General features: G+C 40.8%; 1 protein-coding gene across 4 annotated transcripts in view; it reads right to left on the reverse strand.

The window, feature by feature from the left end:
* Positions 1 to 23357, reverse strand: part of AFAP1 (actin filament associated protein 1) — a 74338-nt gene that overhangs the window by 26789 nt on the left and 24192 nt on the right. For all 4 annotated transcript variants that reach the window (XR_014491969.1, XM_083358334.1, XM_083358333.1 and 1 more), the window contains 4 exons: positions 20649 to 20828; positions 11714 to 11803; positions 8397 to 8481; positions 1254 to 1403 (listed from right to left, as the gene is read on the reverse strand). Coding sequence is in view for 3 of the 4 variants with exons in the window: in XM_083358334.1 (XP_083214460.1) it covers positions 1254 to 1403; positions 8397 to 8481; positions 11714 to 11803; positions 20649 to 20828 (505 nt within the window). In the remaining variant the exon portion in view is untranslated. The remainder of the gene's footprint in view (positions 1 to 1253; positions 1404 to 8396; positions 8482 to 11713; positions 11804 to 20648; positions 20829 to 23357) is intronic.

The raw sequence follows: 23357 nt of genomic DNA on the forward strand, positions 1-23357 counted from the left end.
ACCTTGGGACACTAGATAAGTGACCATTCACTACTGCGAAAAGAGCAAAGACGAATATAGCAATATTAGAGAGGATTATGAAGCAGGATAGGAGGGGGGTATATGCTGAACAGGAGATACTCTAGGAGACAGGTGGAACTCTAACAGAAAAAATGGAGAAAACTGAAAGCCAACTGGGGTGGTGAAAAATCAGAACCAGAGATGCTTAAAACGGTGTTTGCACAGATACACGATACTGCATAATCCTGAATCATAAAATTGTTCAGATCATTTGAAATCTCTGGCTGTGTGTGTGTGTGTGGGGGGGTAGGTTACAGGGAGTGTGAGATCAGTAAAGTAGAAACATTGGCAATGTTAACCTGAGGAGAGTCGCTAGGAAACGACTAGTTGTTTATCACTGACCCATTGGCATGTGGGTAAATATCCTCCAGACAGTAACTGGAGCCATTAGGCATAGTTTAAATAGTTCAGATTAAAAAAAATGGAAAACCAGGTAATTTGAATGGAATTCTTTAGTGGACTACAGTGTTTAAAGCAGTCTGACAACATATTTGGACTACTGCAACGCTCTCTACATGGGGCTGCCCTTGAGGACCACTCGGAGGCTTCAGCTGGTGCAGAATGCGGCCACGCGAGTTGTGATGGGGGTCTCCCGATACTCCCATGTAACACCTCTACTCCGCGAGCTGCATTGGCTTCCGGTTGCCCTCCGGGTGAGATTCAAAGTGCTGGTGATGACCTATAAAGCCCTACATAGCTTGGGTCCGGGATATCTGAGGGAACACCTGCTGCCGGCATCAAGTTCCCTTCGTCCAGTGCGCTCCCACAGGGAGGGTCTTCTCAGGGTGCCACCGGTAAGAGATTGCCGGCGGACGACACCCAGGGATAGGGCCTTCTCAGTGGGGGCGCCTGCCCTTTGGAACCAGCTGCCAGTGGAGCTGAGGACTGCCCCCGACCTCCGTTCATTCCGCCGGGACCTGAAGACCTGGCTCTTCGAGCTCTCTGGCCCAGGCTGAGGATTAATTTTATTTTAACTGGGGTTTTACTTATACAGGGACAAATTTAATTTTTTTTTAAACATGTTTTTAACTTTTGTATTTTGGTTTTTAATTACCCTGTAAACCGCCCTGAGTCCTTCGGGAAAGGGCGGTATATAAATGTAATAAAATAAATAAAATAAATATTTGTATAGTGAAATCAACGTTTTCCACCAACAAAATTGTTTCTATCAGTGATCATAAGAAGTCACTTACCACATGTTGGTATATCTTCTTCAGCAGATGAGGTCTGTTCATCAGTAGATGGCTTTTTTTTCCCCAGCCCAATTATCTTTGTTATCTTCTTTCCTGTTACTTTAGGGACAGTGGCTTTGGAGTCCACTTTTGAGCTCTTTTTCCTCTTTACTATCAACCAAACACATACACACGGACAGCTAAGCCTTCTAAGATTTTAAAAGAAACTTTTATCAAATAGCTGAAACTATGGCACCAAAAAAAAAAAAATTCACCTCAGAAGCAGCTGAGTTTCCTTTACTTTAAATCAATTCAGAAACCCAAATGGGATTCATAGTCTCACTCATGACAAATCATTGAGGTGGCATGTCACTTTTTTTTTTAAAAAAAAAATCTAACTTGAACTTGACTTCTTAGTTTGAATGTCACTTTTGGAATTTAGTATAAGGATAATACATTATCCCAACACTTGTTTTTTAAACAGCAACAAGCAGTTAAAGTGCCAAATGGCTTGTGGCAGTGCAATGCTTGTTCTTCATTTAATGCAGACATAGAACAGTTCTATTTTACACTACAGCTCTTCAACAATGCTGAAGAATCGCAGGACATAAAATTAAAGGTAGGTTCCCTACACGTAATATACCAGTATCCTTCTTTGTGAATGAACTTGGTCTCTACTTACTTATATTTTCACGTAGCAAACATTTCCAGTTTTAATTAAAAGTGCTCTGTGCTGATTTTCCTACTGTTTGCAATTTGCTTAGAGTGCTTAATTTAATTGAGCCTTTCAATCTTCATGTATTACCATATCTACTCTCAGTTGATCATGGCTAAAAAATTAAATATGAATGTATGTGCTCTTATAATAGACTTTTAATCATTTGAATGACTCATTTTGTTGTTTGATGGAGGACTATCTATCTATCTATCTATCTATCTATCTATCTATCTATCTATCTATCTATCTATCTATCTGATTATTTAAACAATGAATCAAGACTATCTCCTGGCACTATTCTTTTTTATTTTTATATGGTAATTACACATTGGCAAGAGCCTGGCAACTAAACGACTAGCTAACCTGTTTTACATAGAGGATACCTCTGTTCTGTCACTAACTCAAGTTGCTCTTAGGAAAGATTTTTAACACCCTCACCCAACCCTGAAAAGAAAAAAAAACCAGCTGGTTATAAATAACTAACATTCAAAACTGATTGTCTTCTCCAACAACACTAAACTTCACAGATGCTACATAGGCAGGCAAACCACAAAACATGTAAAATACTTTAAATATCTGAGTGTTTTTCCAATACCTAGAAAACAAATAGCCCATGATAACTGTGCTTCTTCCTCAATCTAAAAGAGTACAGCAGCCATTTAAGATTTCATCAGTTGGTGCAGGAACTTTATCCCAGACATTACGGTATCATTTGTTGCAAAAATAGTTATGTAACATCTATATATGGCACAACTATAATTTTTTTACCAATTTTGGTCCATGCAAAAAAGCAGTCAGATTTTTTTAAGGTTCCTTACTCTTGATACCTTGATGTACCTTGAATTATCCTTGAGACTAGAGGTTTGGTTTTTTTTTAACAAGCTGACTCTGTAAAGCAATTTTATTTAGCTTGCTTAAGGCTTATCTTGACTCCAATTGAGTTGGTTTCATTAATGACATCTGATATCTATCTACTTGGTGGAAAACATTGCAAGAAAATTGTTGCCCTCCACTCTTTGTTATTTTCAGGTGTTAAAAAAGGTAGGAATTATTAAGAAACCTGTTGAGAATCTAGAATATTAAAATGGGAACAAACTGCAAGAATTTACTAGTATTTCACTGTTTCCCAGAGACACTTTTCTGTGCTAGGTATTTACCATAGTTTGCTTCAGTTCCCTCCTCTTGGCAACTTTAGGAGGTACAGTGGATATACAAAATTTATATCCTATTAAAATGCCAGGTTTTTGAGATGTAAAAAAATCAGTCCAAGATAATTATTTCACCTTTAATATATCAAATAAGCTGTACAATACAACAGAACTGAACAATCAATTGAAATCATTTGAGGGGAAAAATAACAATAAAAATGTACAACAATGTGGTTGCATAAGTGTGCATACTCTCTTATAAGTAGGGTTGTGACTGTGATCAAAATTAAGCAATCACATTCAAACTGATGTTAAATAGTAGTCACTACGTACCTGCCATCAATTAAAGCTACTCTCATCAAGTCCATATAAAGTTCAGCTATTCTAGTAGGATTTTTCTGACATTTATTCAGTTGCCATTCAGAGCAAAAGCCATGGCCTGCTAAGAACTTACAAAGCATCAAAGGGATCTCATTACTAGAAGATATGTCTAAAGCAGGGGTGTCAAACTCAATTTCATTGAGGGCCGGATAAGCATTGCGGTTGCCCTCAAGGGGCCAGGTGGGTATGGCCAGGGTGGGCGTGGCCTACTGGGTGGGCGTGGCTAGAGTGCGTATGGCCTACTGGGTGGGCATGGCCAGCTCTACATCATTCGCATCAAGGGTGCCTATGGGGGCCTGGGCAGGAGTAGGACAGATCTGAGGGTCTTTGGTGGAAGGAGGGTCTCTGGGCCAGGGCCAAGACAGTGGGGGCTGTTCCCTCACTGTTTCCAGGTTGGCTTCGCGGGCCACATGAAACCACTTTGTGGGCCGGACCTGGCCCCCGGGCCTTGTGTTTGACATGTCTGGTCTAAAGGGTCCAAAATTTTATCCAAGTATTGGATATGCCATGGAATACAGTGAACATGGTCATCAACAAGTAGAGAAAATAACTGGTTGCCTCTCCAAAGTTAATGAAAAAAACAAGAAGAAAACTGGTTTCAAGAGGCTGCCAAGAGGTCTGTAGCAACATTAAAGAAACTTCAGGAATTTCTGGCAAGTACTGGTCATGTGACAACAATTTCCCGCATTCTTTATATGTCTGGGCTGTAAGGCTGGGTAACAAGATGGAAGCCTTTTCTGACAAAGAAAAACCCAGGCCCAGCTACAGTTTTGCAAAAGCCTGTGACAAAAGCATGTGAGAAAATTATTTTGGTCTGATGAGACCAAGTTTGAACTTTTGGGCCATAATTCCAAAAAATATGTCTGGCACAAAAACAACACTGAGTCACAAAAAGTACACCGTGCCCAGTATGAAGTATGGTGGCGGCAGCACTATGCTTTGGGTTTGCATTTCTTCAGCTGGAAATGGGGCTTTAGTTTCAGATATCAGTCGATTTTGGCACAAAACCTTCAAGTCTCTGCTAAAATGCGGAAGATGAAGAGGAATTTCACTTTCCAACATGACAACAACCTAAAGCATACCTTCAAATCGAGAAAAGAATGGCTTCACCAGAAGAAGACCAAAGTTTTGGAATGGCACAGGCAAAGCTTGAACCTGAATCCAATTGAATCTGTGGGGTAACCTGAAGCGAACGATGCAAGATGACCTTGCAATCTGACAGATTTGGAGCATTTTTGCAAGGAAAAGTAGGCAAAAATTTCCAAGATGTGCCATGCTGCAGGCTTCCCCCCCAAAAGGTCTGAATGCTCTTATATAAAATCAAAATGTGTTCCAACAAGTTTTAGTTTAAGGGTGTACGTGCTTATGCAAACAATTTATTGTTAATTTTTTTATTGTTATTTTTCCCCTAAAATATTTCAGTTCATTTTTAATTGAATTGTACAGCTTATACATTATATTGAAGATGGAAAGCATTTGAAGTGATTTATCTTGGGTCTGATTATTTTACATCTCAAAAATCTGGCATTTTAACAGGAGTATGTAGACTTTTTATGTCCACTGTAGATATAGTAACATTCAGATCCCTCAGAATTATGCCAATGTAATGGAAGGAAGGTTGAGTTAGAGGGGCCTACTCTATAACCATATAAGCATTATTCTGATGTTCTAACATGATCAATTCTGCCTGTATTGAAAATAAATGATGTTATCCTGAGGAATTTTATAAAAACTATTTACTGGTAGACAGAGTTCCCTGAAGTGATAGACAGCTGCTAAATTCTGCCTTTTGGCAATGAGTATTTAATGAATCAATGCATCTTAATTAGAACTTAAATAGGCTATTTTATTGAGCGAAGTTGAAATCATGACTTTTTATACTTGTTTTTTATTCTTTGCAACTGTGGTTGTATACTGAGAAATGATAAAATGAGGACCCAGGATTGTCGGGGGCAATATGCTGACTCTGTAAACCACTTAAGAGAGGGCTGTAAAGCACCGTGAAGCGGTATATCAGTCGAAGTGTTATTGCTATTCTGGTATAAGATTGTAATAAAGTTTACTTTCTTATATTTGGCATTATTTAACCATGTAAAAATGAAAAAGAACACAATAATTGGCAATGTTAAGTTTATGTCCCGTGCCAATGTTTATTGGAATAATAAAAATATGTCAAATGCCAGGATTTTTTGAAAGAAGGGCATAAACAGTAATTTTTTTCTATGCATATTGTATAAACTCAGGTAAATAAGGTACTTATAAAAGTAACTCCAAGCCAGATTTTAAAAACATGCAAAGGCAACAGCACTAGAATGTATTATGCAGACAACGTTGTCGGGGCACTTATAAAAGTGAGTAAAGATTGGAAATCATGTGAAAAAATCATGTGCAGCCCAAATCTCATTATTATACATCCATTACCTTCTAAAAATGGCACCCTCCCAAAATGTGCTAGAAAAGATGTGATATAGGCCAGAGGTCCCCAACCTTTTGGGCACCAGGGACCGGTTATGTGGAGAGAGGTTTTTCCGCGGACCGGAGGGGAAGTGGTTTTGTGTGCTACCTGCATCCCGCGAATGGGGCTTTGCTTGTCTGTGTGGACCGGTTGCTGGCATGTCACGGCTCAGTACCGGTCCACAGACAGGAGGTTGGAGACCCCTGATATAGACAACCTACTTGAAATTAATGAAACCATCTTACTGTAGACCTTCAGAAAAGCAGAATCACAGGGTTAACTGTTATTAACTGAAGTGGTTATGTTGCCGTTCATTGCAACTATACTTCTGCTCAATACAGTCTTTCCCAACTGTGGGGGGAAAAAAGACTGTCCAGACAAAAAGTATAGTTTCTAACCTGTGCTTATACTACATAAATTGTGTAAGAGTTTATTGCAGCTTCATGCCAATTTCTCTATAGGAGACCAGGATCTTCCTTTCTAGTTTTAAGGATGTCCTGGGTAAAGTGTCTCAGGGAAAAGCAGTACTGGCAGTTCCAACTGTCTGAGATTATAATTTTCCAAGCAAAGTTAGATAACTTCAGGAAGATACCTTTCAAGTCTTCTAGCCATACCCCAGACAACATGAGGTCTGGGAATTGTGAGGTTTTTTAAAAAATAATTTAACCCAGCCTCTGGTATTACTTGTGGTGCTAGGCCAGGGGTAGGCAACCTCGGCTCTTTTATGACTCATGGACTTCAACTCCCAGAATTCTTGAGTCAGTTATGAGTCATAAAAGAGCCAAGGTTGCCTATCCCTGTGCTAGGCAATCATTGAGCCTAGCAGTAATGGAAGATACTGTTGATAGAAGTTCATGAATTTCTTTCTTGGAAATTCTGTTAATGGCCCACCTCAGTGAAGTCCCAGAGGACGGAGTATTTTCAAAAATGTCATGATGATGTTCTGACTGTGTGATTGAAGCCCACCCTTTTTTCTACATTTTCTAAATTAAGTTAGGTAAATGCAAAATTTGCACACACATTTAACCTAACAAATATTAAGAGTTGTTTATGACAATTTGACTTTCTGCACATTTGTACCTGATATTAATTACATCAACTTCACATCTTCTCTTAAAGTCCATTTTGGTTTAGAAATGAAAGAGCAAAAGGCTCAGTAGTATTTTATTTATTTATTTATTTATTTATTTTATTAAACTTATATACCGTATATTAGGAACTGTATATTAAACTTATATAATGTATATTAGGAACAAAAGCAATGAATTGGAGGCAAAGCTGGCTGTCCAACTGGCTATTTCACAAAATTGACCAAACTTAAAGCAATTATATTCTCAATATAGAGTATCCATTCAGAGCACCACCTGGGCAATCCTTGCAATATGTTTTATTTTGCATAACAGGGTCTACTTGAATTCGCATTACTTTTTTATTATTCAACAAAATACTCAGAAACTGAAAATTGATCCCAGCCTTATGGTCTTTTATGGCTCAAAAAACTACTCAGAGCTGAATTCTGAGCCTCTTGATCTTGCTGGCAATGTTGACTGCTGCTATTAAGGATAATGGTAACACCAGGAAGTCTATAGTATCCAATCCCTATTACCCTCCAATAAAGCATTAATTAAATCACAAAATTTGTTGTGGCAAAAGGTACTCATGAGCATCCTAATTCCACTTTTAATGACTTGCAGGGAATTCTCTGTCATATATGAATTGTGGGTTTTTAGACTGGTCAGGAATTTTTGAGTTTTTAAAAGAAAGCTGCTAATGAAGTACTTTAAGACAATATAATCAATTAAGTGTCTTTTAAATCTTTGGATTGACTTTGTAATTAGCTTCATTTTCTCTTTCCTTTTATTTTCAAAATTTTCTTATCCTCTCCTATTTGTGATTTCCTTTCACGTACCACTATTTAAGAAGTTGACACTTTAAAGTAATCCTTTCTAATTTCCATTTTTTCACCCTATTTTTTAAATGTTATTAAAACGTTAAGCTTCTATTCATTATTCATACTCTCACCACAATTAAAAGGTCAAGATTATACCTATTACTGTTCTAAGAAGTGCTAAGCAGCTTGATGTTTTTCCTTTTTCCCCCTTCCTATAATGTTTTCCAGTTTTTTTCAGATCAACTCAATGTTGATTTTTTACACGTTTTCATTTCCTTCTAAATTTCTGGTAAGGTCTAGAAAATTAAAAGTTAATTAAGAAAATTAAATTTAAATTATATATTTTTTTTAAAAAAAAGTCTTCATTTTTTAAAAGTATCCTTAGGTTTCCCTACTATCTTGATACAACCATTACTATTCCTGTTGACAATAAGAGGTTTTACATTCAGTGAACTGACGTTTTCATTTCCTTCTAAGGCTATGCCTATGAAAATGTATTATTGACATTTTCTCAGCATACAATGCTTGTGAATATTGTGATTTGACTTGAGCACTATTAGCAGCATCTTACCATGTTCTTTCCCATTACAAACATTGGTTATGCCATTTTCTACCACACCTTCTCCATCAGAACTTGGTCTTTCTAAGGACAGTTTCTGGATGGAAAAAGAATTATTAATGTAGGTACAGTGGAAATAATCTGTCGTGAATCAAATGACAAAACATCATCTACCATGAGGCAAACACAACATATCCAAGAATTATCTTTGTCAGGAATTATGTTTTTTTACCATTCAAGTGTTTCATCTTATGCTCAACATAAAGCTGATGTTCACACAATGTTCACAAGGAATAATGTGTGAAGATTGTAATCACTTCTTGGCATTCTGCTACCATTGTAACTTTAAAGGCTCGGGTTCATTTTTACTGTAACATTACGTAAACTCCCCATTTAACTGACTAAAGAAATATCTGTTCAATGAGATCATCTATTAAATCCAAACTGAATTTTAAGCATGTGTAAAAGAGCAAAAATGATTTTGTACATGACCATGCAGCATGTGTACAATTTGTCTGTAATATCCAAAGTATGCTAAAGAAAATGGCAGATTTATTTTATGCATTTATGATACGATATGTAACAATAGCAATTTATTTACAAAGTAAATAAAAAGTTGTTTCTCTAACTAGCCTCTATTTCATTCCACTCAGTATAGAAATGCATACAGGTATTCCTTCACTTACAACCATTTGTTTAGTGACTGTTCATTGGCACTGAAAAAAAAAAAGAATTATGACTGGTTTTCAATTTACGACTATTGGTCACATGATCCAAATTTGGGCGCTTGTTAGCTGGTATGTATTTATGACAGTTGTACTGTCCCAGCCAGCTCTTGACAAGTGAAGCTGAAAGGGAAGCCTGATTCGCTTAATAACCACATGATTCGCTTAACAACTGCATTGATTCATTTAACAACTTGAGTAAAAAAAGGTTGTAAAATAAGACAAAACGCACAGCTGCCTTGCTTATTAACAGAAATTTTGGGCTCAATTGTGGTTGTAAGTCAAGGACTACCTGTACATCCTTTTTTGTTTTAAAATGGTTTAATCATCTATTCCTTTATTCAAGAAAAAATTAGCTTTCCTTCACTGTACTCAATTCCAAATAATGTTTGATTAATGGAGCTGCCTGTTCTTAAAATACTTGCATTCACAAATAGGCAGAGATCCCTTTGGCAAACATTAGGCCAGAAATCACAATCACAGTAGCAGTTTTAAAAATGTCTTTTATTTTTGTTTAGTTCTTTTTTAAAAAGAAATGTTCCTTCTGGTCATGGTAGTATGAAAATATGTTTTTAAACATTAACCAGCCTATATAAAGGGAATGGTATATAGTTGAGTAATAGGTTTGCATTATTCTAATCTATCTCTATCTTTTGATTACATAGTTGTGGTTACCATCATTTTTTTAGCATCCCCACACGCACTCCTGTAAATAGTCATACAGTAAAAAGAAAGTAATAGTAATAGAGAAGAGTAAGCATGCTAAATTTAAACATCTTATTAGCTGTATTTTCTTCTTTTATTGTTTTTAATCCCTCAGAAAATGTTAGTTATTGAGTGGATTAGAAATTTAAAAAAATCACCATCACTATCAGCGCCATCATCATCCCCTGTGGTTTTAAAATATAAGTGCAGTGGAAATAGAGGATAGCCTTCAAGGGCATAGGGAACATCTGCTGCCATAGCAATGGTCAGATAAGTGAGCCTAGATCAGGGGTAGACAACCTTGGCTCTTTTATGACTCGTGGACTTCAACTCCCAGAGTTCCATGCTGGCTCAGGAATTCTGGGAGTTGAAGTCCACGAGTCATAAAAGAGCCAAGGTTGCCTACCCCTGGCCTAGATCAAGCAAGTGCAAACATGCCTCAGGCAGCCTCCCTCCTTAAGTTAAAGGGGGGGGGGGAGAGAGAAAGTTCAGAACTGCAAAATTCTGTACCTAAAGCTGTTCTGATAAAAGTAGCTTTAGGTCCGCCCTGTATTTCTATGTATTTCTTAAACTGATCTACCTTACAGAGCTGACAGTAACTGCCGGTGAATATTTAAGACATTCCTAAGAGAGAGCAGAATTTCAATAACATTTAAAAATAAATAAATAAAACCTCTGAGAGAAGACAAGGCTCACAGGTGTCCTTGCAATTCTTACTGTTCTAGATAACTCTCCAAAGTCTGTAACCTAGACATCTTCATCCCCATTTTTATTTTGCAAGAAACAGCAATGGCATGGGCAACTTTTTTCCAATGCAATACATCATAGTGTATAATTTTAATTTTCAGCAGTACTATATTTTCCATATCCCATACTACCACAATCAATCTACCCTGTACTTTATGCTCTGACACACAGCATGACATTTGTTATTTAGATTTAATCCACAAATAAATGTATCATATGTTATTTCTTTTGATATATACAGTATAAGCCAGGGGTGTCAAACTCAATTTCATTGAGGGACGCATCAGCACTGCAGTTGCCCTCAGGGGGCCGGGTAGGTGTGGCCAGGGTGGGCATGGCCTACTGGGTGGGCATGGCCAGCTCGACATCGTTTGTATCAAGGGTACCTATGGGGGCCTGGGCAGGAGTGGGACAGATCTGAGGGTCTCTGGCAGAAGGAGATGGGACCGGGGCAAGTGCCAAGGCAGTGGGGGCTGTTGCCTCACTGTTTCCAGGATGGCTTTGCGGGCCACATGAAACCATTTCGTGGGCCGGATCCGGCCCCCGGGCCTTGTGTTTGACATGTCTGGTATAAGCCAACAAAAAATGTAAAGAGATCAAATGCACTAAGCCTATTTTGAAGAAAAAGCATTTATCGCTATCTCTATAATATAAAATAGGGAAATTATATGTAGGCACAGAAATCAGCAACATTGATAAATCTTGATTTCTAATAGTGACAATGAAATTTAGCATTTTACTTTAAATGTTATAGAAACTAGTGACATTTGACTCTTTGGCCATGTCAGCACATCATTTGATCCTACAGCTCATACTTTATTAAGCCATGGTGAATATATATAATCTGAGGAGACAGCACAGTATAATGTATATTTATGGGTTACACCATAAACTCTAGTTCGTATTTAGTTTACAATCTTGCTTTCCTTACATATTAAAATAAACAAACCACCATCCCAACTTCACTCCTGCTAAATTTGTTTGGGAACTCACATGGACAGAAGACGAAAGCAAAGATGAATGGGCTGCAAGAAACAGCAGACTACTTGTTCATCTCCTTGGAGAATTAATAATTCAGGATTCCTGGTTCATGATGATTTCTGAACAACCTGAAACCACCATATTGTAATTTGTTATTTGAAATTTAATTACCTTTTCAAGATCAGTCTTATATACAGAATTAGATGATGGTCCATCTGAATCTATTGTGCTAACGTAGGTGCTGCAAACTTCTTTTATTACCTTTAAAGAATAGAAAAATATGTTCATTGGTATGTTGCTTGAAACTTTTAAAAAAACGTACAAAAGCTTATACTGAAAGGAAACGATAGTATTAAGAAAATGAATGACCAGTTATAATTTTGATAGTTAGAGAATGAGAATTTGCTAGAGTAGTAAATCAGAAAGTATCTTATAAATACCTGCCATTTACTCAGTTAGCATTTTATGCCTGACATGAAGATGGCATTGAAGCTACAGATTAAAGATTCAATTCCATATCTGAGGCTTCTCATTCTGGACAGAGGAATGCTTATGTCATATGGCCGTACTTGTCCTTCTGTTTCTTATTAGATTTAATAGTCAATTGTCATTTAGATTTAGATTTTAATTAGATTTAACATTCCTTCTTTTTATCTGGTTCCTCCCCTTTTATATACATAGGCACCTAGAAAATTGCTAGGCAGCTTAAATGCAAATTGAACTTTTCAGCTCAAGTTTAAACGGAAAAGAGATACAATAGCTGTTTTAAAAAATACAATTATTTTATCTTGTTTACTCTTAGCATTTTAATTTTATGAATGTACTTTGTCTATTTATGTTTTCTTTCTATCAACATATACAGGTAGTCCTAAACTTACAACCACAATTGAGCCCAAAATTTCCATTTTGCCCCCATTTTACAACCTTTCTTGCCAGTTCTTAAGTAAATCACTGCAGTTAAGGTAGTAACATGGTTGTTAAGTGAATATGGCTTCCCCAATGACTTTGTTTGTCAGAATGTAGCAAAAGGGGATCACATGAACCCGGGACACTGCAGCGATCATAAAGATGAGTCAGTTGTCAAGCATCTGAATTTTGATCATGCGGATACTGTAATGGTCATAAGTTTGAAAAACCATCTTAAGTTATTTTTTTCAGTGCTGTTGTAACTTCAAACGGTCATTAAACAAATTGTTGTAAGTTGAGGACTACAGGTATAAACATTACACACATACAGTCACACTCACATACATACATCAAGTAACAATACAATGGAGCTTCAATTTCAAGTATTTATTTATTTGTTTGCTTAAATTTATTTGTCACCCCATCCTGCTATGGCTCAGCTTACAACAGTAAAACTGAAAAATAATGATTAAAAAATGTAAACATAACAATAGCGAAGCAATGAAACAATAAAAATAAACAATGGAAGTACATTACTATAAATTAAAAGATGGGCAAAATTAACTTAAAAATAACTTAGCTTAACACTGAAACATTTATTAAATAACAAATAACAAATGTAAAAGGGACGTGGTGGCTCAGTGGGTTAGGACGCTGAGCTTGTCGATCGGAAGGTCGGCAGTTTTTTTTTTTTTTTTTAAATTCCATTTATATCCCGCCCTTCTCCGAAGACTCAGGGCGGCTTACAAGCTTAGCAGTAGCCTTCATTCTATGTATATGCCTGCTTGTTAGGGCTTTCACACACACCCCAAGCGGCATTATTACAAAGTCAGCTTATTGCCCCCAACAAACTGGGTCCTCATTTTACCTACCTGGGAAGGATGGAAGGCTGAGTCAACCTTGAGCCTGGTGGGACTCGAACCTGCACTAATTGCAGGCAGCTGGTGTTACTTAAGGAGGCATTAGCCCACTGCTCCACCAAGGCTGTTTGGCGGGTCGAATCCCGAGTGCTGCGTAACAGAGTGAGCGCCTGTTACTCGTCCCAGCTTCTGCCAACCTAGCAGTTCGAAAGCACGTAAAAATGCAAGTAGAAAAATAGGGACCACTACGGTGGGAAGGTAACAGCGTTCCGTGCGCCTTTGGCATCTAGTCATGCCGGCCACATGACCACGGAGATGTCCTCGGACAAGCGCTGGCTCTTCGGCTTTGAAACGGAGATGAGCACCGGCCCCTAGAGTCGGAAATGACTAGCACGCATGTGCGGGGGAAACTTTACCTAACTTTACCTTAACAAATGTAAGTCACAGTGTGTTCTTCTTTTATCCCTTCCTTTTCAGTGTTAAATTTAACTTCGTCTGAAATAAATCCTGTTATAATCAATGTTATACTGCTTCTAACACTGTTATCCTAAATTGTAATGAATATGGATAGAATATGTATTTTCTTTTGCATATAATATTGTAAGGTGTGTAAATAATGGAATACCAAGAATTTAATTTTACTATAAAAACTATCGTTGTATTGAGAGAAAAAAAGAAAAGAAAGAGATGGATATTTATTCTTATTTTACTTGCAACTGATCTTATTGATGGACTGAATCACTTCCTCTCGGACAATGAGATGCTGCTGTACAGGTTAGTCCTCGCTTAACAACCCTATTTGGAACCAGCATTTCCACATACCCATTTTTACTTAACTTCCATAGTTTCATATAACCACTATTTAACGAATGTAGCAAATCTTAGCACAAAACTTCGCCACAATGAGAGTTCTTTATAGGTAACAGCAGCAAGGAGTTAACTTCATGCAAAATTCTTTGGGTCTACTGAAAGGCAGTAAATTCTTGTAAAACAAACAATATAATGCCAGGTAATGCTATCCCCACCTCCCCTCCATTGACTGCACAAAAACTCTGAAGAAGAGAGGCAGTTCAAATAAAGCTGATGGTAGTGGTTAAAAAAAACCTTTACCCTTCTCCTCAAAAGCATAATGGGATTAGTTATTCTTCCAACATGTGCCTATTATTGTTACAATGTTTCAAAAATTCTTTTGAAAATTGCTATCACACACTCCCTGTGGGAATTCTATAAGCCAGTGGCGGCAAAACTATGGCACGTGTGCCAGAAGCGGCACTCAGAGCCCTCTCTGTGGGCACACGCGGCGTCGCCCCAGCCCCGCCTCCCCCCATGGCCCCCTAACCAGCAGTCCCCCCCCGGAGGAGAGGTGACCCCCAGTGCAGCCTACGCGAAGCAGCGCAGCCAAGCACATGGCAGCCGGGCAGCAGGGACAAGACTCCGCCCTCATGCCCCATCGTGTGCAGATGATGTTGTTGGGCACAGGTGGAGGGCGTGTCCGTCATGGCGCTGCAGGGCTGCCTGGGCGATTCGCTACGGCAGGTCATGGAGGTGGTGGGTGATCCTGTGGGCAGACAAGTGGGTGGGTGGAAGGGGTGGAGCAAGGGTGGAGCAGGGGCGGGGCGGTTTTTGGGCACACGGTCTCTAAAAGGTTTGCCATCACTGCTATATGCAGTACTAATTCTGGGACAAACTGTAAGCAAAAAGCTTCCTCTTCCAGGTCCTCTTCTGAGATATTTGGAAATTGTTCTGTAGGACAAGAATGCACATTCCAAGAGATTTGCTTCAGGCCTGGAACAAAATATACTGCTTTGCTGCTTAAGCAGAGCAATATGCTTACCCCTAATTTCTAGATTGCAGTTCTTGGACTATTAGTAAGATAAAATGTATAATTTCTACAATACCAAAATATTTCTTTTATTACAGAATATGACTGAAACATTTAAGTTGCTTCTTCCTGTTTTTCCTTTATCAAAAAATCCTAACCTGCTTATTCTCCCCCTTCTGTACGATAAGCTAAAGAAAACGCTGTTGCTTTAATACATTAAACAGCATATCTATATGGATTTTTCTTAAAAAAAAAAAAAACAAACGTATGTGATTTGTATTTCAATTTAAGTATCCCTTTTAGTTGTGCAAGTGTTTCTGTATTCTGTATTTTTGCTTCTGCCTCTTCAGTGACCCTTAGGATATTGCTCATGTTTTCAGTATCTGTTCATCCCAGAGGCAATTAGTTTTGGCTACAAAAAATACAGATGTCAGAGAGAGGACAAAGAGAATAATTTGGCCATGAGCTGGGCCTATGAAATCATGCATTCTTTCAAAAGATAGATTCATCGTTCCAGCAAGGCAGAACTCAGGCCCCCCACTGTTATCAGGACAGCTGTTTCCATCCCAAACTGTTTGCTACAAAATTAAGAACTAGGGATGTTTTAAGAGAGCAAGGAGAGATATGTGTCTGCTGCCAGTCTTCCCTTCTGTTCAGTCCCCAAAGGGAAGATTTAAGAGTTGCAAACTGTCAAATTAAATGCAAGAATGAAACCTTTATATTCTGAAAGTAGTATTAATCTAGCTCTATAGCAGGGGTGTCAAACTCAATTTCATTGAGGGCCGCATCAGCATTGTGGTTGCCCTCAGGGGGCCGGGTGGGTATGGCCAGGGTGGGCGTGGCCTACTGGGTGGGCGGGGCTAGACTGCGTATGGCCTACTGGGTGGGCGTGGCCAGCTCTACATCGTTCGCATCAAGGGTGCCTATAGGGGCCTGGGCAGGAGTGGGACAGATCTGTGGATCTCTGGCAGAAGAAGGGTCTCTGGGCCAGGGCCAAGGCAGTGGGGGCCGTTCCCTCACTGTTTCCAGGATGGCTTCGCGGGCCGCATGAAACCACTTCGCGGGCCGGATCTGGCCCCCGGGCCTTGTTTGACATGTCTGCTCTATAGCAATAGTTTCCTACCTAATCCCAAGTCCCAGTCTGAGCTTCAAGTGCCTATAGAGCTTGAATTCTGCAGAACTTTGTGGTTACTTTTTCAGGATATCGTATTATTGTCCTTAAGTATGATTTACGTTATTTTTTTTTCTACTATTGTGCAGCCCAAAGGCACCAAAAGAAAATCTCTAGAGTTGCTTCCCTCAAAAGTTATGAAATTTTCATCTGTGTTCTGGAGAGGTTTGGGTTTAGAATGCTTTCTAGATGAATCTTATTTGGATTGATTTCCAAAAGATGAATTAAGGCAGAATAATTTAATTCTTTAGTGGGTTGTTTTTCCCCCCCTGTATGTTTTATTTTCTTCCCAATAATACTAACTGGCAACCAATCAAAACAAATAAATAATACGTTGGAGTGAAAAAGATTTGTTCTGGGTATTAACTTCTTTTATGCAGACATCTTTGATATCTGCATGCAAGTCTCCTATTGTGCTTTTTCATAAACTGGCACATAAGGTGAGTTTGGCCTATGCTTGTAAGCGCAGGCGGTTATAGATAAGCACAATCTTGTTTTTTTCTTTGTTAAATCTCATATGAAATATGTCTTATATGAAAAAGAATCTATTAAATTTTGGAAATATAGCTCCTGAAAATATTGCCTGTCTCTCTTCTTGTTCCCAGGTCTAAGATACAGGGTCTGAAGATGAACAGAAGAAAACATGAACACAGGAGCAGTAAGTATCAAGGCACTATCAGTATACCACAATGTTGTGATTCAGGGTCAGCCTGTGGGTTCGGCAGTTGGGTCGGACGACTCAGAGGAGGAGGGGGGTGTTGAAGAGCTTGCTGAGGGGGTTGAAGATCTTGCTGATGAGAGCCCTCAGCCAGGCCCCTCCCACCTGGTCACGACGGAGACCCAGCTGTGTGAGCCTGACAGCGTGGATGAAGATGACCACCTGGTCATGACGGAGACCCAGCTGTGTGAGCCTGACAGCGTGGATGAAGATGACCCACAGCTGGCCCTGTTCAAGGACGCCCGACGCAGGAGGCAATCAGGAGTAAACAGAGGGAGGCAATGGGGCACCTTGGAAGGAGGCAGAGAGAAGCCACGCCCTGAACTGTATAAAAGGGGAATGCGTGGGAGGGCTGGTTTGCTAAAGGCAACCGCTTGATTAGTTCCTGTTTCATAGCTCCTGTTTCATGGTTGGTGTCTTGTTTTGCTCTGTTTTATGTTAACAAATTTGGCAGGCTTAATTCCAGCCTCTTGCCGTTTGTAAAGGAGTTGTCCCTGCCTTTTCTGCAGGGCCGGTAGCAGGCTGGTACAGAACACACAAAGACTTTTGCAGATGAGAGGAAAAAGCCTAAGACTACTAATTCTCTAAAACAGGGGTGTCAAACTCAATTTCATTGAGGGCCGCATCAGCACTGCAGTTGCCCTCAGGGGGCCGAGTGGGTATGGCCTGGGTGGGCGTGGCCTACTGGGTGGGCATGGCCAGCTCGACATCGTTTGCATCAAGGGTGCCTATGGGGGCCTGGGCAGGAGTGGGACAGATCTGAGGGTCTCTGGCAGAAGGAGATGGGACCGGGGCAAGTGCCAAGGCAGTGGGGGCCGTTCCCTCACTGTTTCCAGGATGGCTTTGAGGGCCACATGAAACCACTTTGCGGGCCGGATCCGGCCCCCGGGCCTTGTGTTTGACATGTCTGCTCTAAAAGATGAAAATGTTAAAGGGAAGGTCAGCTGACCCTCAGTCCCTGGCTAGAGAGAAAGCAACTACCGTATATACTTGAGTATAAGCCGAATTTTTCAGCCCACTTTTTGGGCTGAAAAATTCCACTTCGGCTTATACTCCAGTCAACAAAAAAAACTTACCGAGGACTTGTGCGCGGCCGAGGCTTTGGTGCTTCCGGGATTGCGCGCACCTCTCCCAAGCAGCCGCCGTCCGGAGACCTGCCGAAGTTTGGGGAGGTTTGGGGAGGTGCGCGCGCACCTCCCCAAACCTCCCCAAATGTCGGCAGGTCTCCAGATCTCCGTGCCTTGCCTGCCTGCTTCTTTCCGCTGCGGAAAGAAGCAGGCAGGCAGGTCACGGAGATCCGGAGACCTGCTGACGTTTGGGGAGGTTTGGGCACCTCCCCAAACCTCCCCAAACGTCGGCAGGTCTCCGGATCTCCGTGCCTTGCCTGCCTGCTTCTTTCCGCTGCGGAAAGAAGCAGGCAGGCAGGTCACGGAGATCCGGAGACCTGCTGATGTTTGGGGAGGTTTGGGCACCTCCCCAAACCTCCCCAAACGTCGGCAGGTCTCGGGATCTCCGTGCCTTGCCTGCCTGCTTCTTTCCGCAGCGGAAAGAAGCAGGCAGGCAAGGCACGGAGATCCCGAGACCTGCCGACGTTTGGGGAGGTTTGGGGAGGAGATCCGGAGACCTGCCGACGTTTGGGGAGGTTTGGGGAGGTGCCCAAACCTCCCCAAACGTCAGCAGGTCTCCGGATCTCCGTGACCTGCCTGCCTGCTTCTTTCCGCAGCGGAAAGAAGCAGGCAGGCAAGGCACGGAGATCCGGAGACCTGCCGACGTTTGGGGAAGTTTGGGGAGGTGCCCAAACCTCCCCAAACGTCAGCAGGTCTCCGGATCTCCTCCCCAAACCTCCCCAAACGTCGGCAGGTCTCCGGATCTCCGTGCCTTGCCTGCCTGCTTCTTTCCGCTGCGGAACAAAGCAGCCTGAACGAAGCAGGCTGCTTCTTTCCACTGCGGAAAGAAGCAGCCTTCTTTCCGCAGCGGAAAGAAGCAGCCTGCCTGCTTCTTTCCGCTGCGGAACGAAGCAGCCTGAACGAAGCAGGCTGCTTCTTTCCACTGCGGAAAGAAGCAGCCTTCTTTCCGCAGCGGAAAGAAGCAGCCTGCCTGCTTCTTTCCGCTGCGGAACGAAGCAGCCTGAACGAAGCAGGCTGCTTCTTTCCGCTGCGGAAAGAAGCAGCCTTCTTTCCGCAGCGGAAAGAAGCAGCCTGCCTGCTTCTTTCCGCTGCGGAACGAAGCAGCCTGCCTGCTTCTTTCCGCTGCGGAACGAAGCAGCCTGAACGAAGCAGGCTGCTTCTTTCCACTGCGGAAAGAAGCAGCCTTCTTTCCGCAGCGGAAAGAAGCAGCCTGCCTGCTTCTTTCCGCTGCGGAATGAAGCAGCCTGAACGAAGCAGGCTGCTTCTTTCCGCTGCGGAACGAAGCAGCCTGCCTGCTTCTTTCCGCTGCGGAACGAAGCAGCCTGCCTGCTTCTTTCCGCTGCGGAACGAAGCAGCCTGAACGAAGCAGGCTGCTTCTTTCCACTGCGGAAAGAAGCAGCCTTCTTTCCGCAGCGGAAAGAAGCAGCCTGCCTGCTTCTTTCCGCTGCGGAATGAAGCAGCCTGAACGAAGCAGGCTGCTTCTTTCCGCTGCGGAACGAAGCAGCCTGCCTGCTTCTTTCCGCTGCGGAACGAAGCAGCCGGCGGCGGAGGCTTGCAGAACGGCGGATCGGCTTATACTCAAGTCACCAACTTTTTCCAGTTTTTGGGGGTGAAATTGGGGGTCTCGGCTTATACTCGAGTCGGCTTATACTCAAGTATATACGGTACACATGTTCTGAAAAACCATCCTCAGGGGGAAAATAATATGGTCCAACTGGCTATGTTCTGTATTATGAAATGAAAGGGCATGCCAGCCATAAAAACAAAAACAAACAGATCTAAGGGCAATGGGATATTGCACCACTTTTCTCCATGCAAGACAGCAAGGTTGGATTAATTTGGATCAAAAGTAGTCTGCTGGCATCTCCCCAAGACCAGGTCTTAATAGTGTTAGGTTTTGTGACCTAAATATTTGGGACAGGTGCTTTAAAACAGCAGACACCTGTAAGGAATAAATACTTTGGAGTTGGAAGGTCAATTCCTTTAAAATAAGCAGATATGCTTATTTTACGTACGATTTTTTAGGTACGATTTTTAAATTCAGTATTGTTTTATTTTCAAAATCTAAATTAACTGGAATTGAACAAGATATAATTGTGCTAAATTGTATCTCTAGCTACCCAATAATTAATTTAAGCCACATAAATTTAGGCCACATCTAGACGTGCAATTGTCAGCAAATCCACTGCTGTTTCCAAACTTGAATACTTGTAAAAGAGAAATTGTCCTCTCCCACATTCTTAGTTTATTGGAATTAAATAATCATGCTAGTGTCAGAAGGGAGCAATGTTTATTTGTCCAACCCTAACTTATTACTTAACATGTGGATTGGCTGAATTCCTATATCACTATGAATTTAATGATGGGGTGAAATTAATATTTTACATATTTGATTTTATGCTAAGGTTTCACACCTTTTAAATACATTTTTATCAATCACTACTTTGTATTACATTAATCAACGGAAGGGTGAGCATCGGAATTGATAATAACATGACATACCTTCAGCCACTGATCTGCCTGTTCCTTGCTTTGTACAGCAAGAACTAGAGCATCCTGACCTTGGTGTGCAATTTTCAGTTCATGCTTCTTCTTTTTGCTGTCTTTGGGAATATATGTAATACTGCAGTCACACAATAACAGTTCCATCTGAGGCTGTTGCTCCTTGGAACTTTTATAGCACTAGAGGCAAAAATAAGAATGTTGAGAATTAAACTTCACTGAGCAAACATCAACTTCACATTACATAAACAATTCCATTCACATCATCTTTCCATTATTCACAAATTAACAATGGCAAAAAAAACCTTTGACAATAATATAATTACAATAAATGACAAAAAATTGTTGTTAAAAACCAGCATTAATCTCAGCTTGAAATATTAACAATATCACTGGACAATTTTCATCCAATTCCAATTTCTCCTATTTAAGGAATGGCTATGAAGAATGTGGTCTATGAAGCAGATTATCTAGAGACCCTTCTGCCAGGATTGAGATCTGGGCATTGGTCATGCTTTTGGATGATCTCTGACAGGAGCAGGATGTAGATAGTGCATCCATCCTGTCTTTATTTCATAGCAGCCTTCAATATCATTGACCATGGTATTCTTCTGGATCTGCTCCGTAAAGTGAGAGTGGGCAGCACTTAATTGGGTGGGTTGTTTTCTTTTCTACGAGATTGATACTGATCAATATCGATTGAGGGTGAGACCCCACTCTCGGCCCCTTTCTATGTGCGGTTCCACATGGTTTGGTGCTCTCCCCACGCTGGTTTAACATCTACATGAAACCCCTGGATGAGATCATCTGAGGTGAGGTATCCTCAATATTCTGATGAAACTTGATTATATCTCTCTGGACGCGGTGGCTCAGTGGGTTAGGATGCTGAGCTTGTCGATCAGAAGGTCGGCAGTTTGGCGGGTCGAATCCCGAGTGCCGTGTAACAGAGTGAGCGCCTGTTACTCGTCCCAGCTTCTGCCAACCTAGCAGTTCGAAAGCACGTAAAAATGCAAGTAGAAAAATAGGGAACACAACGGTGGGAAGGTAACAGCGTTCTGTGCGCCTCTGGCGTCTAGTCATGCCGGCCACATGACCACGGAGATGTACTCGGACAGGCGCTGGCTCTTCGGCTTTGAAACGGAGATGAGCACCGGCCCCTAGAGTTGGAAACGACTAGCACACATGTGCGGGGGAACCTTTACCTTTACCTTTTTACCTTACTCCTGGCAAAGTAAATTATGTTTTTGATGCCCTGGGTCTGTATCTGGAGACTGTTGGGTTTGGATGAAGAACAAGTTTCAAATAAACTGTGGCAAGACTGTTGGGCTTTTGTTTTAGGGCCTTCCAGTTCTGGGGCTTTACCATCTTTGGTATTAGATGGAGTTGCAAAGCCACAAAGATCCCCAGTACACAATCTGGGGAGCCTTCTGGGCTCATGATTCCTGCTCAAGGTGCAAACCCGAGTAGGAGGGATTTTGCACAACTTCATATTGTGTACCATAAGATCCTACTCACAGTTACTCATGACCTAGTCACCTCCCGAATGGATTACAGTAATGCACTCTCCATGGGGCTACCTTGAAGCATCTGGAGACTTCAACTGGAGCAAAATGTGGTAGTGCAGGCAGTTATTATATGTGCTCCTAGAATGGCACGTTATACCTCTGCTCCATGCATTGGTTGCTAGTTTGCTTCCTGGTTCAATTCAAGGTGCTGTATTTGACCTTTAAAGCTCCACAGGGCATGGGACGAGATTATTCTCCCTAGTTACATCTCCTCATCCCATCAAGTCCAGCAGGGTAAAGAGTTATGGGTCTTTGTTGGTAAAGAGTTTCATCTGATGTGATTCAAAAGATGAGCCTTTGGCACCCACCCTCTGAAACATAATTCCTGCCCAGATGAGATTAATCCCAACCCTATTGGCCTTCCATAAATCATTAAAAAACAGCTGGTTCTAGCATCCTCTGGAGTCTGCAATATGGTTGTATTGCATGTAGGATGTTGGTCCATTCTCCCACAGCTTTATTTATATTTTATATGGAATTGTTTGTAATGGTTATATTAGCTTTGTTTTTAATTGCTTGTTTTGTTGCACACTGCCCATAGACAAGTGTGAGTTGGGTGGCTATGTATATTTAATATATAAATAAAAATGATTTCTGATATGTTCCAGGATTATGCTTTTCCAACACTTTTTTAATGAACAAGCCAACAGTGTCAAGGTTCTCAATATAGAGAATTTCTTCAAGATTAATTTTTGGCAACCAATTGTCAAAAGCAGCCAGTGTCAGAAACTGATGCTGAAATAATTATATTGTTCTCTCAGTGTAGCACTATCCATTATTAGAGTATCATTATTTAAATTATTCTAAATTGGGGCTGGATTTTGGAAAAAAGGGCAAAATCAAGACTTGCATGTCTGAATGTCAAGATGCCTTCCAAGTACCAGGACTGCACAACATTCTTAAATATTGTTCAGTCTAATTATTCTGTATGTCTTTTTCAACCTGCCTAAATCTTCTGCAAAATTTTATCATGAATTTTAATTCAATCAGAATTCAAATATTATTTGGGTCTTGGCTGCCCATGCTATTCCAGTAAGTAATCATACTTCAGAAAAAACACAAAGATATATTGCAGAAAATAGGTACTAGCTACCTGCTTTTCTGTGTAGGAGAACTAAGTAAGCCATGAAAAGACAAATTAAAT

This window comes from Vipera ursinii (assembly GCF_947247035.1).
Source record: "Vipera ursinii genome assembly, chromosome: 3".
In the NCBI taxonomy this organism is placed as follows: Eukaryota; Metazoa; Chordata; class Lepidosauria; order Squamata; family Viperidae; genus Vipera; species Vipera ursinii.